At 39.6% G+C, this 17,280-nt stretch overlaps 1 protein-coding gene across 4 annotated transcripts in view; it reads right to left on the bottom strand.

The window, feature by feature from the left end:
• Positions 1–17,280, bottom strand: part of micall1 (MICAL like 1) — a 40,684-nt gene that overhangs the window by 22,937 nt on the left and 467 nt on the right. For all 4 annotated transcript variants that reach the window (XM_087138805.1, XM_022224840.2, XM_022224842.2 and 1 more), the window contains exons 2-3: positions 10,552–10,840; positions 2,663–2,711 (exon numbers count right to left, since the gene is read on the bottom strand). In XM_087138805.1, the coding sequence (XP_086994931.1) occupies positions 2,663–2,711; positions 10,552–10,700 (198 nt within the window). In that variant the 5' untranslated portion in view covers positions 10,701–10,840. The remainder of the gene's footprint in view (positions 1–2,662; positions 2,712–10,551; positions 10,841–17,280) is intronic.

Below are 17,280 nucleotides of genomic sequence, written 5' to 3'. Positions count from 1 at the left end.
CGAAGGCCACGAAGGCCACCTGCCAAACCGGAATTTCTCGGTTTGTGGCCCTGCGTGCTCTGCACGCTTTGAATTACATGGTGAAAAGGCTGATTGTTCCGTGGCATGCGGCTATACTCACGCTTCTACATTCCCGTTGCTTCTTTTCAAAGTGGGGACTATTGTGAAGCTGGTGATTATGATGCAAAATCAGGTTTTTCATTTCTGGGCTACGCACAGCAATAAGCAATAAGTTCCTACCTATAAACCTGCATGAAGTAAAGACTGGCATCATGCTAAGCAGTGAAAAACAATCTTAACAGAAAAAAAAAAAGCTGAAGGTGTATTCTCTTGTGCCAAAGCTTAATAGCGCTTCTGTGCCTGCATTATACATGTCCATGTATCATAATTAAGGGCTTAGACAAAGAAGCAGCTGGCAACAGCAGGACTGTCAATTGTGTAAAGAATGTCAGTTTCAATTTCTTCTCTAACCAGAAAACTGTGCATGTACATGTACAGTGCATATCCTGCCAACTTAAAAAGTTTACTCAACCCACTTAATTGAGTAATACAGTGCTATACATGTACATATCTGGCTCTATGCGCACAGAATTGCCCAACTGAAGCATTAAATGAGCCTTCAAATGCACTTTCTATTCCTGTTGTGACAGTGTTGGCTCCCAAGTCAAAGCATATGGCCAAGACTATACATTCAAGCAGCCAAAACTTGCCAGTGTAACCTCTCTTTCAAACAGCAGGTGGTCCATATGGGACCACATGATTTCTGTCAAACTAGAGGTCTTCTTGCAGAGTGGCCCCTGCCAGAAAACAAGTTCTACCAGTGGTACACATTACATGAAGTGAATTACATGTACAAAGTACACTGGTACATACCGGTACACTGTACATATTACATGTACTTGTACCATTTGCCATTAAAAAATCACTTGCCCTGGTAGAGCAGCAACAGTGTCAGGTTTCCGGGTGAACACACAAGACAGGAAATGTGACTTGCTATAGTGATCAAAGTCTAAACAACAATATCCAAAAAGCACACGGGAGAAGCTTTGATCCCCCAAAGTACCATATGTGAAAAATGAACTCACAGAATTGGCACACTGACATCAGATGGGGTCAGGTTAGGTACCGGTATTGTACACGTACAGGTACAGTAAATGTACGTACATGAACATGAAGAAATTAATGATGTGGAGAAGGGGAGGATGGAACTTGAGAGGGAAAATGTACGGTATTAGGTGACACGAGAAAACATACATGTACATGTATGTGCACATTTGCAGCACAAGCAGGCAGGGAGGCAGACTCACACATGCACATGTACATGTACCCGGTACGTGTAATGTCCTCAATCCTATATATAACAACAAAATTATGTATAAGTACAATATGTACAAAGAAAGATGATTCCCAAATGCATGTGATGTGAAAACCACATGGCTTACTGGGCCTTTGCCAAAACTATGGTACTGTACGTGCAGGCACGCTGTGGCATTCTGTGTGAACATTAAAATGTCCTTGTAGTATGGCATTATCAGAAAAAGGCCAAGTCTCATTCCTCATAGTGTGTAACACAGTGTACCCTTCATGTGAAAACTTTTGCCAACTGCTTCCAGTGTGATATTATAAAGCCCAGTAACATCCCTTTACAATATTCTGCCTTTTTCTAAAGCTTGCATGGTTCAGTTTGGGGAATGTGCCTACAACATGGACGTGTACATGTATGAGATCATTAAAAGACAAAATGAAATCACACACGTAGAGCTTCATATAAATGATTACAAAAAGCACACCACACAGTGAACAATCAAATACAGGTACTGTATGTGCATGTACTTGGTATAAAATGTGTCCAGTGTACATGCATGTAAAGTTGCAATTGCAGGAGAGACAAAACATCTGAAGTCATACATGTACATGTATGTCATCTTTGGGTTATTAGCTTTTGTGTCATGTACACGATATGGAAGATGCAGACTTCCATATGCACATATACACTCCAGTGTACTGTATTTAGACAATACGGGTACGTACATGTACACACATGTACATTGTACACGTACTAGAAAGTACCAGCAGAAAGCGTGCCACTGTAGAAGCTCTGATACACGCATGCACGCATGCATGTGAATGCCAAAAAAATGCGGGCAGGCCTTCACTGCACGAAGGGGACAATTTCTCGAGTTTATACGCAAATTTGCACAAAGTTGTGGGGACATTTCTCTGTTTCCACAACATTTCTGGTCCCCACAAAATCAGTGCAATGATGAGAGCTTGTCCTCACAACTACGGAATAAGCATGGGAATATTTTTCATTGTGAGTGGAAATATAGATCTGATTCAAAATATCCTTTCTTAGTGGAATGTGCATTTTTATTTAAATATCCTGCCAGGATGCCACACCTTCCTATACACTATCATTTCACGTTAACTGACCACAAATTGAAGACTATTACAACAGCACACAGTATTATTTAAAAGCACGATATCCCAAATTTGCTCATAGCCACAAACCACCCATAAAGAGTGAGATAAGAACAAAAAAAGGAGAATGACAGTAAGAAAAATGACAAGAAAAAAGTTGTAATTGCAAAAAAAAAAAACACAAAACAAAAAATAAATTTCACAAATATTACAAACTTCAGAGTGACACGCGTATACTTACCAACTTGTTATTTTCTCGTACGTTCTCTTTGGATAAAGAATCAAAGTCTCTGCATAAAGAGAAAGAGAAATTTAATTCATAAACTTTCACTAACTCAATTTCTGAAGCTACGTGTACAGTACCTGTACATGTACACTGTGATCAGTAGGCTTGCCTGAACTTAATTAGGCACACAGTGTAAATGTACCATACGTACCATGTAGCCTATAAGCCTTTTAAAATTTCTTGTCAGCAATCTCCTTACATTAAAAAAGAAACTTGATCTGAACTCAAATGACACAAGTACATGTACTGTACATACACAAGTAGACAAAATTGCATGATACAGAAAAGCAGGCTTGGGGTTCGGTCACCAGCATAAAACTTGCCATGCCTCTCGACTTTCAGCAAATGACTGGCCAGACACTAGATGTGTCCCTACTGTACATGTAGCCACTACTTCTATTAGAAGGGCCACTTGAAGTAAATTGGAATAGAAGATGGTATGCTGCAGTAAGCCATTAGAGCTTGGAAGTTAACAGAGCCGAAACTAACGACTGGAACAGACTCTAGCTCTGGCTTTGGGTTACAGCACAGCAGCCAACTACTAATACTCTGGGCTGGAGCAGGAAATGAAAATCAGTTAATTCCTAGTATAATCCTTCACAGTACTATAGAATTATGCCCTTCTTTATAATGTACAGTCATGGATATACATAAAGGCAGGCAAATAAAATAATTAATCTGTCCGGTTTTCCACCTCTCAATGTCTCCACAAATTTCCTTTGGCACTTTTACTAATAAAAGATAAAAGTACACTTAAATAACCTTCATTGAAATCCCCTGTACTGCACATTGTACAATGTACATACATGTACATGTATGTACATGTACGTGTATGATTTGCCTTTCAAAGCATACATACAGTGTATGTAAATTTATAGTCCTTTGCACTGTTTGCAGGTGCTGGTACCAAGACCAGCCAGGCTGCGGGTGCCAAACATCTTTAAACTTATGGACGTTCAGAGCACATGTACGTACATGTACATGACATTGTACCAGTATGGTAAGGTACCGGTACATGTACCAATGAAGTAAACCTTCATAAATTGGCAGATTTGCAGATGACAAAATTGCAACTTTTGTCCTTTTTTTTAACGTATGTTCAAATATGGGGTCCTGTGATAGCTGTGAGTGTACATGAATCATTTGCAGTCATTGTCTTGAGTTTTATTGCAATGTACATGTACATGTCCATATACAATACCTACACATGTACATTTGAACATGTAACTGTTTTTCAGTTTTTCAACTGGGCACATGGGTACCTACATGTACAAGTACATGTGTGTAGTTGACATGGATGAACGGTCACCCCAAGGATGCTCGTCAGAAAGCAGACTGGTACTAGTATCATCGGAAAGACGACTGTATGGGTAATCACCAGAAAAAAAACGACAAAACAATGGCTGACTAAGCCCAACGTGGAAATTGCAAATTATGGCATGATGTGAGCAGCGGCTGGGACAGTCCAATGGATATTACAAGTTTAAGGACACTTTCTGCTACTATAAAGACAACAATGAAGTTAGATGGACAATGTGGATATGACAGGCTGATCATATACATGTACCGTACATGTTTACTGAATAGGCATTAAATAATTTCCTCAGATTAAAACAATGTGTGCATTACATGTACACATATGGCACATGTACATGTATGTATGCCAATAATTTCCAATATTTCAGAGTACTACCGGTAGAACATGTACATGTACTTCCATGTGTTAAGCTACGTTTAGTATTGTGCAATGTTTACTTGCATGGGATACATGTTCTGGTACATGAACACGTGCATTTATACGCCAATGAACACATACGGTACATGTGTACATGTACATGTACATGTATGCACATGACACTGTAAATGTGTAGTATAAAAGTACATGTGTACCGGTAGGCCAGTTTACGAAAATTTCTGCAGAAATTTGACCTTCCATACAAGAGCAATTTAATGTACATTTACCATACCTGTATGTACAAAATACATGTACATGTAGCTAGCAAATCATGGCAACACATCTACATTAGGGTACATGAGGCTACACATTTTTTTTTACTGAGTGGAGCTTCAGTTTTGGATACATACACAACTAATTTTGATGACCAAAATTATGGTGCATGTACCGTATTTCTGAGGTGCATACATGAACATACATGTGTGACAACACTTGTGGACAGGTAGTAAGCATATATTTCATGCCTCTTCCATCAACAAACAGGATTGTGTGACTTGCAAAATGCATGCACGTATCAAGTTTATGCATGTACATGTGACAGTGTGGTGACATGAACCTCAGAAATGACATCTCTCCTCCAATGTATACCATACCGGTATGTATCAGTGGTACGTGTACGGTACATACTGGTACATGTACTGTACATACATGTAGCTCCACGGTCTAGGATGAAATAGGGTACTACTGGTATATGTACAGTGTACACGTATGTAGATCCGCATTCACTCCTCTGACTGACTTTATGACTTCTGTGGATTTAAAAGTGAACTGTATGGTAACAGTGCAAACAAAATCCAAGGAAGCCCTCATCTATATATACAGAAATTCATGTATCGCTAGCACTTAACAATTCAGGCCATTTCCAAAATCCAAATCAGAAGTTTCTTTCTTGTCTAAGTTTTTTTTCTGTCACAGCACGCCCATAGGGAAAAGCCACAGCTGTAGGCAAAAACCTGAAAAACAAGGCCCACTTTGGTCACAGCCTGACGTCAATAAGATGGTGAATCAGAGGGTGTGTATCATAAGTCCGACGCCTCGAAAGTCCGAATTTTTGGACTTATGAGGCGTCGGATTTATGGGCAATTTTTTTCAGCCTCATAGTTCCGACACTTCAAAGGTCCGACGCCTCATAAATCTGACGTCGGACCAACGAGGTGTCGGACTTAATATGAAGCGTCAGTGTGATTGACTGTGAAACAAGGAAGGGTGCGGGCCCTAGTCCTGGACGATGCATTGCCCCCGAGCAAGATTCAACTTTGTTCCCAGCTCGTCCCCACGGTACTGACCCTGTTAGGAAACTAAATCAAGCAGACTATGTACCTGCACAGTTCGTACACTGGTCCAGTATTTTCTAAATCCAAAATACCACTGCATGTAAGAATGTTGTATGATACTTCGCTAAATATAAAAAGCATTTTTTCGACTGCAGTACTTTTGAAATCTTAAAAATATTTGTATGTGTTATAAACAGTCCACCATACTTGTTCCTAGCGCCATCCTCATAGGCTCGTAATGAGCGTCAAATCAAATGCCGGAATTTTTTGTGGTGTTGGATCTATGCCATTGGCCGAAAAAACCGTTGGAACTTGTAAATGCATTTGTCGGACTTATGAGGCATTGGACCAATGAGGCATCAGGTGAAATGTCCATCCAACAAATCACCAACACAGAACTGTTCATGTACATGTACTTCACTTCACAAACATCTTTGACAGTCTTCATGAAATTACAAAAGTTCAGATATGCTGATGGAAGGGTACATGTACATGCAATGCAACTGACCAGGTATGGCCCCCTTACACCCGTACGTACATGTACATTGTAGCTTCTTGACAATTAAGGCACCACTCCCTTCAACGGAGTCCCACACACTTCTAAGTGCTCATGATTGACTGATACAGGTACAATCTACTGTCAACATCATATCTAAGTTGAGAAGGTTTACGGGTATGGATTATGGCTCTGGCCATCAGGGGTACACAGCAGTGAATAAAGCCTGGCCATGGTAGCAAGCTATACTGGCAAAATTCCGTCAATAAGCCTAAACAAGGCTAGATATTCAGTGCCTGCACAGGGATATGAATCACAGCAACCAAAGGTGTTGGTGGCATCAAATGCAGACGTCACATGCCCAAGCACTAAGACAGTGGGATATTTTATAAATCCTGATGCTGATCACCTATAAACTCTTTATGTAATCTTGCAAGACCTCCCTTCAAGGTACCAGTAATACATAGGGCACATGCATACATATTAGGGACCAACATTTTCTTGTAACATTCTGCTGGGGATTACACACATATGGATACTGTAAAGTGTACACCCTAAAAAGAAATCTTATGTTTCAGGTGTGGATCCAGGGTTGGGGAAAGGTGTCAACCCCCCCCCCCCCCGAGAAAGTGATAAACAATAACTTTAAGTACATAACGGGCACCAATGCCATTGTAAACAACGTTTTATCATTGTTTCAGCTTGTCTGCAAAAATGAGACATTTTCCCCTGGAAAATTCCTGGATCCACCCCTGTGTTTGGAAGCAACTCAAGAAGCAACTGCAGTACCTGTACACGTCCCTGTGGTAGGATTTTTTTTTTCATCAGTCACATGCATGTACATGTAACTAGACTGCGTATCTTCTCAAAATTTATATAACAGGTTTTGCCCTTACCCAACGTATATAATAATAAACACTGTATGCTCAGTACTTGTCCGAGAGCTTGCAAAAAAAGTCACAAGCTTACTCAGGTGGGACTCGAACCCAAGACCTCCTGCTTACTAGAGCAGACTAGTAAAATTTTGTTCTCAAAATTTGGTTGAATCTGATTGACACCCTTTGTACACTTGTAAAGAAGGAGCTGACTTTTTTTCTCATACAAATACACCTGTGTACCAGCTGTACATGTACATGCATATGGCTGTCTAATCTGATGGGCAAACAGGTACTGTACATGTACATGTACAGGAACATGTAAACATACTTGTACAGTACACTTCAGGGATAAGGATCAGAGTGTTACTCTGTGGCATGATACTGCTTTCATTGATTTCACCCTTGATTTCTTATCTTACTCCTTCCTGATGAGATGTGCTGCACATCAAATGCTATCAGCAATAGCACTGGGAATTAAGAAGGCGCCAAAGCATATCCTGAATGTGAGATGTATGGGATAGCAGACTCAGAGTCCTCCAAGGATTACAAAAGAACCCAGGCACCGGTACATGTACATGTAGGCTTGACCATACAATTTACATGTACATGTACATGACTCAGAGGCCTTCAAGAATTACAAAAGAACCCACATACATGCACCGGTACAGTAGGCATGCCCATATAATGTATGTTTCACCATACTGGTAGCTTGACCACTACAGCCTGCCCTGGAAGACCTTCAGTGGTGCAGACTGGATTATTTCCCTAACCCCTCAGACATTTTTGCTTGGAACCTTACGCAATCCTCTAATGAGCCGGATGGCACATGGCTCTACATGTGCATGTACCTTTCTGAATACTGAGAAATCTTCTCAATCCTCTTGAGTGGATTTTACAGGAACCAGGAAATCTAGGGTTTTCACTGATAAAATTCCCAATTTGGAGGGTTAACTTTTGGATGAGTAAGGTCTGTTGAAAAGAAAATTTCTAATTATCGGATTTGGAGAATCACAAGGCGACAATGTAAGGAAGAAGAAAAGGGGAATGGCAATGTCTGGAAACATTGGAGACTTTCATAGGATTAAAAAAAAAAATAGCTGATTAAATTTTGGCCTCTCTGTTGTATGGGTACATGTATTTCTTTGTGACCTGGTTGGTTACTGACCATAGAAGAAATCTGCAGCACCGAAGGGTGGAAACAGACTATAAATGTGTACTGAGTTTGCACTGTACACTTATCTTTGCAGAATGCAAAATATTTCATCACCCACATCATTGGAGATAAGCAGTCACTCGGAAAGAATGCTCCTTTATGAGTTCAAATCTAAACGTGTACCGACACATGTACATATACAGTACCGGTACATGTACACACGTACATGTGCTGTACATCAGCATTCTCATGTCTGGCTTACGTTTGGCTTAAGCTTCTCGGTTTCTTTTGGTTTGTTGAAGTGAAACTGCATGGTGTTTGTGTCTTCACTTTACATAAATCCAGGTGAGCTGTTTCAGATTTAAAGCTGACTACTTTCAACTATAGGTGAGTCAGGTTGGTGCAGTGGTTCTTTCCTTGCCTTCCCAAACTCTGCAGCCTGGCTTCAAATCACACCAAAGTCAACACGTGAATTTGTGTTCCCTGTCCTTACCCAATTCAGGGGGTTTTCCCTGAAGCATTTGGCTGGGGTTTTCTTCCTACCTCTAAAACTAAACATTTCTTCATTATCTTCTTCCCGCCAGGGCCCACAGTGCACGTGTACCGTTAACTGACAGAGCTTTACCCTAGTTTTAAATAAAGAATATAAAAAGTTTTTAACCGGAAGCTAACCGGTAAAAGAAGATACCAGTAGCAGCAATTTGTCAGGTGTTCACCACTCTTTCACAAAGTTCACAGGAGGTTCAATGGTACACAAGAGAGGACCCCATTTATACATTCACAATTATGAAGTAAAGATAGAAAACATCAAAAGCAACAGCTGAAAAACATGTATGTGAAGGAAAACCGAATATACTCCACACACATGTACATGTACATGTAATTCAGACCTGCCCACAGATGCGTGTTTCAAATGCAGATATTTTACAACCAAAGATTTCTACTAAATTTCTGAATATTTCTTATCAGTAAATTTCAATGTGAAGATATTGCTAATAAGAATGCATTCCACTTCGGCATGTACTGGTACAAGCCTGAGGCACCATAAAGTGCATAATTTCTTGGCTGGGCAAGCCCTAAATAAACAGTGGGAACTTGCTTACAAAAGAAGAGTGATCATCAAAACAAGAGAATGACAGGGAAGCTACGAAGATACGAGTGACACAACGATACACACTGTAACTTTATCACTGAGCACCAAGACAATGTTCACTTCCTGATGCAAGCGAGAGGAAATCTATCCTTCGGGTGAGGTATACCCTACTGTGTATAACACTGTGCATGTACATGTACATACATGTAGCTTGACAGGATATTTCTGAGCCGGTTTTTCAATCCCGAGGGCATTTTTTTCACTTTTTGCTCCCATAACTGAAGACCAACTTGAACACTGGAATACTTTGCACTGTACTCACTAGCCTTTAGTGGTGTCAGCAGGTCCATTTATTTAGTGAAATACCCATAGTTTGTATCAGTGCTACCGCCATTTTGACATTGCACATGTACATATACATGTACATACATGCTAGGCAGCTTGCACAGCATACATTGTGTACATGTACATGGTACAGTGATCTCATGGGGATGTACATGTACATGTATGGTATAAAAACACATGCATTTTGTTGAACGTTTTAAAATACACTTGGAAGAAAAACCCCTCAATAACAAGTTTTCACACGAGCTACAGTTGCTGGGTGCTAAGTTTCTCTTAATTATCTATGGACACTACCCACATGGAGTACATGTACATGTACATCTTCGGTAGTTACAAGAAAATGTTCTTCATCAAGCAAGCATCACTTTGCGGATTTAGCTCTGTATTCTGTAGACAATTTCAGACATGCTTGATGATCAACATGACAGTTAATTTCCATGGGGAGCAGCCTTGAGTAAAGTTTGCGTCCAGCTCCGAAATGCCAAATACAGGTATAGATCTTGAATGTTTAAGGGCCTAATGTTTCAAAAGTCAGGACTAGCAAAATCTTTCTGAAGGATTTTTACTTAAATTGAAACATCAGACCCTCTTGAGTCATTTCTGTCAGTAAGGTGTTTTCAGGACCTTTTAAAATCTTTATTTCTTAACTACACTATACATGTATTCATTAGCGCCCCCCATGCAAATTATACACATTCTGGTTAGAACCGTTCTTTCAGTCAAAACTAGTCAAGTGACACGTTAAACAATATGGATGTAGTTTTGATGATGTTTTAACCGGCCATGACTGGGAAAGTTAGCAGAGCCTTCTATAGGCTGGATGTACACATATGATTTGAAAAAAGTTTTACAAATTTGCATAGAACTTACATAAGATCTGGTCGGAAGTGGTGCAGGACGGCACAGAATGCCAGCCCATCCTTCCAGGATTTCTGCATGTTGGTGACATTGACATCTTTGTAGCCTTCTGTCACTCTCTGGGACCAGACCAGAAGGGCCTTGGTCCCAGACAGAGCCATCCTTGTTAGAGAAAGGCAACTTCTTCCCTGGTTGATGTCAACTCTTGTCTGCTGACGTTCTGACTGGCACTGTGCTTTTCTACAATGATGCAGATGCCACTATGTACATGTACAAGTGAGTGGAAATTTGCAGCCACAAGCTGTGCAAGGAATAGATAAAAAAAAATTGATTTACATGTACCGGTAACAAGACAAAGCACACTACATGTATGTACAGTATTTCAGTTTGTAATTGATTTGTTGTGTTTAGTTTTAATTAAAAATATGTATTCAGATCATACAAGCTGATATGCAGTAACTGAGTACTGTAAGCCAAACAATATGCTTGGCAGTTAGGGTTAAAGTACATGTAGATTTACAACTGTATTCAGATGTACAGGTACAGTGTACATGAATACATGTATATCTTTAATGAAAAACAAACCAAAATAATCTACAACAAATGAGGACTGATATCAAAGGATAACTCATGTATCTAATCAGAGGGGTACCGGTACAATGTACATGTATATTCATAAGAAGTTGAATAAAGTAACGGTAGCGCTCACATACTACCGGTATGTACCAATATAAGAATCAAAATGACTAACAGTGACACAATGCAAAGCAACATTGCTGTACACATTCTCAGCATTCTTAGCACTGCCAAATACAAATACATGTACATATACCTTTACACAGAGTACCTGAGTATTAATAACAGATTACTCACTGGTGGCAACTTACACATACCACAACAGGCCAGAGGAAAACATAATCATGTTAGCTACATGTAGGAATAGTTTGGCTATGATTACTCCTAGGGTATACATACATGTACATGTATGTACGTGTACATTGTGGCTTGCACTCCTGTGTAACTTCTACATGCATGAACAGTAGTACATGTACATAATAAACTTATATGAACGTACATGTACATGTATGTACTGAATGTATTTATACACACGTACATACGTAGAAACATGAAGTTTACTTGAAACAAAGTTCATATGAATTATCAATAGTGGTAAACTTTTTGTTTCACACTGTCAGACTTTGCTAATTCAAAACAGGGAATAATAGTACACGACATGCACGTAGAATAAATACATCTTAACATGTACATGTATGCATCGTACCCTGTCCATGAGAGCCTTTCGAATCAGATACGAGTTCAAGAAAATAAATGTTTTTATATATAATACGGACGTGGCATGCCCTATTTGCAATTTATAAACCGACACTGCAGATCTACATGTACAGTGCAGATAAAGCAGAAGAAAGGATTTTTCTACCACAGTATGGGACAAATGCACGGAAAACATACATTTTTTCAAAAAGTCTACATTTTCCGAATTTCACTTTCAAACTGTTGCAAGCCGGAGGTTTTGCAATCTCCCCATCACACAAACCTCTTTCAGTGTGATTAACGGATGCAGAGTGACTACATGCAAGACCTACAGATAATTTATCACCCCAAGGATGGATGCTTCTAACATGCACAAACATGACCCACATTTGACCCTGCACACTCAACTCATGTTTGCATGAATGACGGGCTATGTGATAGCATATACACACATGACCAGTACATCATACATGTAATGTATCTCACACACATGTACATATACATGTAGGTATGTATATGTATGTATATGACACAAACATCAACTAAATATTACATGTACATGTACATTATAGATGGTTCTAAAAAGTAAGTACTGAAATGGACAAAAAGAAATTTAAATAAAGAAATACAATGCATAGAGCATTATTTACAACCTGGTGTCTTACATGTAATTGAGATTAAAGAGGTAAAGACGAACTGACTGATGTACATGTACTTAACCTGATGAACATGTACGGTAAATGTAATCACGGGGAGGGGGGGACAACCCAGCAAAATGATATTTGCCCTTGCAACCCCTTTGGGGGCCGTAGGTTTTTTATTTTTTTTAAACTAACGGATAGAATTATGCCAATCTACATGTACATAAGGGAGAATGGCTTTGAATGAGTTTGAGCACTTCCATAATAATTCAAGGTTCTCCACTTTAATTAATAATATTGATGGCTTGCACTGGGAATGGAGGAGAAGCATGAGGATTAGAAAACATTAGATTGGCACAATGCATGCATTGGCAAAGTGAAACTGTACATGGGCAAGGTGGAAAATAGGCAAAGTGACAAATGGGTGAAGTGACTGACACCCAATAAATGCTAAAGAGGAGAGAGTTGCACATGTCAAAATGGGACGTGATGATAACATGTACTAATAGACATGTACATGTAATGTAGGTTTTCTTGTAACGGATCACTGTAAAATATCACCCGGTAAAATATCTTGGCATTTGAGTATTCTGTGTTGCTCTCTTCACTAAAAAACTTTTGTCAGTTCTGGATCACTGATGCCCGCCATTTAAACAGAACTGATGCAGAACATTGTCTACAGAAGTAATACACACAACACCCTGAGCCCACTTTGAAGTTACGATTTTACAACCCTTTCCTCAACCAAGCAGTAAGCTCCAACTTCCTTGTTTTTCAAACAGCCGATGGACGCTTTGGACAACCACCCATGCTTGTTGTGATACACCTGAGTTTAACCAAACACATGCTGTGCGAGATGGCATGGCTTGCTCGCAAGAGTCACAACTGTCAAAAGTGATGTATACACAACTGTGGTGCATACATGTATACATGGCAACCGTATTCATGTAGGCATGGTAGGAGACGGGTACAGTAACCATCCAGCTGCTCAGCATCAAACAAGCAAGTTGCCTTGGCCTTCGGTCTCATGTACAGTATGGGTCTCATTAGGACTACTGACAGAATGAACATTTTTAAAATACGCCCAAATGTAATTTTAACAAACTTTTAGTTGGGCATGTGCATGGGAGTAATGATGATTCTAACAAGAATTTATCAGTTTTAAAGAACTTTTTAAATGTTTTTTTGGGGATTTTCTGAGACTTTTTCAAGTGCGCCAAGTTAGGGGACACTCAGCTGAATTCTGGCCCAATTCCCAGATGATGACATGTTTGAATAACTTACAAAATTTCTTGACACTGACACATTCATCACAAAGGCTCCAAAGCTTGTATCATAAAGGTAATACTACCAGTGTTCAACCAAGTGGTTTGAAGTTATTCAACAAAGAGGTTTGGCAAAGGCAAATGAACACTGATGTGCACCGTATTATATTCGACAGCACTTTAGCATGCAATTCAATGAAGTACATTTATGGTTGAACACAGCGCTGCAGTATGGCTTATATGTCAGTGTGGCTAATACACTGACTTTAAATCTTAATTTACAGATTTTTGCATGCTGTGGCTTATGTTCCATGCAGCCAACAAGTACATGTATATTCCAAAATATTGCAGTAATAAATTTACATTTCTTGACCATTGGTATTAGTGAATTTAATAGTTTTAGCGAATTTCCAATTATCAACAGATATTAAATCTTGAGCCTATTCTTTGAAAATGAAGTAGTTTTTTAATTGTTGTTCTGTTTTCGGTCATTTGATGTCCTTAACCCTAACCGCCAAGCATATTGTTTGGCTTACACTACACAGTACTACAAAATACTAAGTAATAGTCTGAGCCCGAAGGACCTAGCGCTACAGATTACCACTTCTGGCTAGGTTCCTTCCATTGTTACTCATACAGAGAACAATAAAGCCATGCATTCATAGTGTCACAGCACTGTATGGTACATTGTCTAATCTATTATATCTTATGGCTTCAGAAAACAATAAGGTCATGTCCTCTTACAACTACAAGCGACAGCGCTCAGTACTACATTTTACTACAAGTAGTAATTTGTAGTATTGTGTACGGTTAGGGTTAATGGCTGACTTCAAAGTTCTGACTAAAACTGTCAGTGCGTGAAGCTGTCGCACACAAGTTGGTCAGCGCGTTAGATGGTCAACATGAGTTGGTCGGTGTACGAGTTGATCAGCACACACCTGAGTTGATCAAACTACATACAGGTTGGCACACGTATGAGTTGACCTGCTCCTCATTCAACAAGACAGAACTCTTGCCGAAATTCCAAACATTGGAGGTGTAGACCTTAAGTGGTTTCGTACTGAAAAGGGATCCAGGGGAAGAATTCCATATACGAAGTTCACTGTAATATCGCGTAATTACTACAAAAGTATCCTTACTTTGATCGCTGAATGAAGACGATTCCAATAGGCATTGAAGAGCTGAACATCATAGGACAGAAATATGGAGTTTTGGGCACACTTTTGGAGCTACAAATGGACCAGGTTTACATCGACAGGCGGCCATCTTTGCTTCTGAAGAACATGGCGAATGCGCACGACGTGTGCGCATGAACCGAATCATATCCGGAAAGAACCATTATGTAACAGGGGTTGGGCTGCCACAAGCATTGACGTAATTTTATGCACGAATCCGCAACACGAGGAGTGCAGAGGGCCGTCATCTGTCTGGATGGATCAACACAGTTCACGAAATGCTGCACAATGTGCCCTACTGTACATGTACATGTACAATTTTTACTTGGGGGAAAATAGTGCGTGTTTTGCGACAATTTTTAAGTTGGACAATTTGTTTAGAAGGAAAAAAGGGGCCCAATTTCTTTTACAGACAGTTTGTAAGTTGGACAATTTGTTTAGAAGGAAAAAAGGGGCAAATTTCTTTTACAGACAGTTTGTAAGTTGGACAATTTGTTTAGAAGGAAAAAAGGGGCAAATTTCTTTTACAGACAGTTTGTAAGTTGGACAATTTGTTTAGAAGGAAAAAAGGGGCAAATTTCTTTTACAGACAGTTTGTAAGTTGGACAATTTGTTTAGAAGGAAAAAAGGGGCAAATTTCTTTTAGAGAGTGCTTGTTAGTTCAGTGGAGGAGTTTTTTTCTATATTTATACAGAGGGAAGGGGAAAAGGGAGCTGAAACCTGTCTTTAGATTATTGTGTGGCTATCTGCGCTCTAAAATGTGAGGGGAGGCTTGTACAGGAGAAGAACATCCTTAAGGATTTGATTGAAGTGGTCTACTCCTGCATGTCGGCAGCGCCACATGTATTCGGCCAGGTAGAACCCAAACTGGTCACTTCCACTGGTGTGGATAGTCACCTCTCTCACCAATTGCGCTTAAGACTCCAATTCTCGCTCATAGTGCATGTATTGCTAATGGACGAAGCAAGACTCCACCTAGCCTGAGTTCTTATACAGCATTGGACTGAAATTCCTTCTTTCGTACGGCCGACTGCATTTCTACTTGTTCTTTCTCTCTTGGTTTACATAATACGACGGAGACAACTCACGTCATACAGTCAATTGTGCTCAGACATGTACCTTACCTAGTTGATTTCCTTTGGCACAACCTACTTATATTAACAACGGAGAGCCACATTTATTTATATTTAAATATTCTAATTTATACAATTATTCGTGAATAATTACATATTCAGTTTCATAAATATTTAATTTTTTAAATATTCATCTTGACCTCATCGTGACCTCTCCTTAATTCAACCATAACTTTATATGGAACATATCGACTTCCTCCGGCAACCAACGCTCGTGTGGCGTGGTCAGTTAGACTGCTGTATTTCTATACCTAACAGTTCTCTTCATTGCAGGTTCGATTCCCCTTTACGACACAATTTGGATTAAATGTACTAAATGTGTATACTAAGAGTAATAATCCTTGTACTAATGACAGGAAAACTGTGGGGAAATAAAAGGACGGGATAGTGAAAGAAAAAGGAAACGGTAGAGGATATAGTAGGGGAAAAAAAACAGCAAAAGGACTCACTTTTTTGCCGTTTTATTGCGTGGGGCCCCTTCTTTTTAAACCTGTCCCCCTAAGTTACCGAACCCCCTTTCACATCTCTATCCCCCAAAAATAAATGTCGCCCCTTTTTAAATCTGTCCTGGAGAAAAAATTTCTCCCAAAAAGTGAACTTCGTATATGGAATTCTTTCCGGGATCCAGAACTGTCACGTTCACTGTATTAGCAAGTTGGTACTTTTTATACCGGCCTAGGCTAAGCCTAACTCTACTATGGGTATGTTCAGTGCAATCTTGATTATTGTGTAAATTTGTTGTATTCCCTGGGGCAGATCCACGAATTTTCCGGGAGGGGGGGTCAGGCCGGAGCTTTATTTTATAATGTTTCTTTTTTGCAGACAAATGAAATTATGATGATGAAACATTAAATGACATACCTGTACATTGTTTACAATGGTATCAGTGCACTCACCTTTTACACTTAGTTATTTTTTATCACTTCCCCCATTTTCTTACTTTTTAGTCTCAGAGTGGGGGGTTGACCCCCACTCTGAACCCCCCCCTGGCTTGGATCCGCACCTGATTCCCTCATGAAGATTCTGAATTAATTATCCTACATTCGTCCTATAAATACATTTTATTCAACGGCAAATCGACTTAGGATGGAGTACAACATGCCTACATCTGTGTAAGAATCAAGATTGCGCTGAACAGTGCTACTGCTCAAGAGTGTCAGTCAGTCATGCACATGATGCAGACTGCGTACACACACTGACAGTCACGTATGACCAAACATGAAATATTCACCAATCATGCCAATCTGCTCGTCAT

The sequence above is a fragment of the Acanthaster planci genome, linkage group LG07 (assembly GCF_054643075.1).
Source record: "Acanthaster planci isolate LZ-2023a linkage group LG07, COTS_SCS, whole genome shotgun sequence".
Lineage (NCBI taxonomy): Eukaryota > Metazoa > Echinodermata > Asteroidea > Valvatida > Acanthasteridae > Acanthaster > Acanthaster planci.
This window is presented reverse-complemented; position numbering and strand designations above follow the sequence as displayed.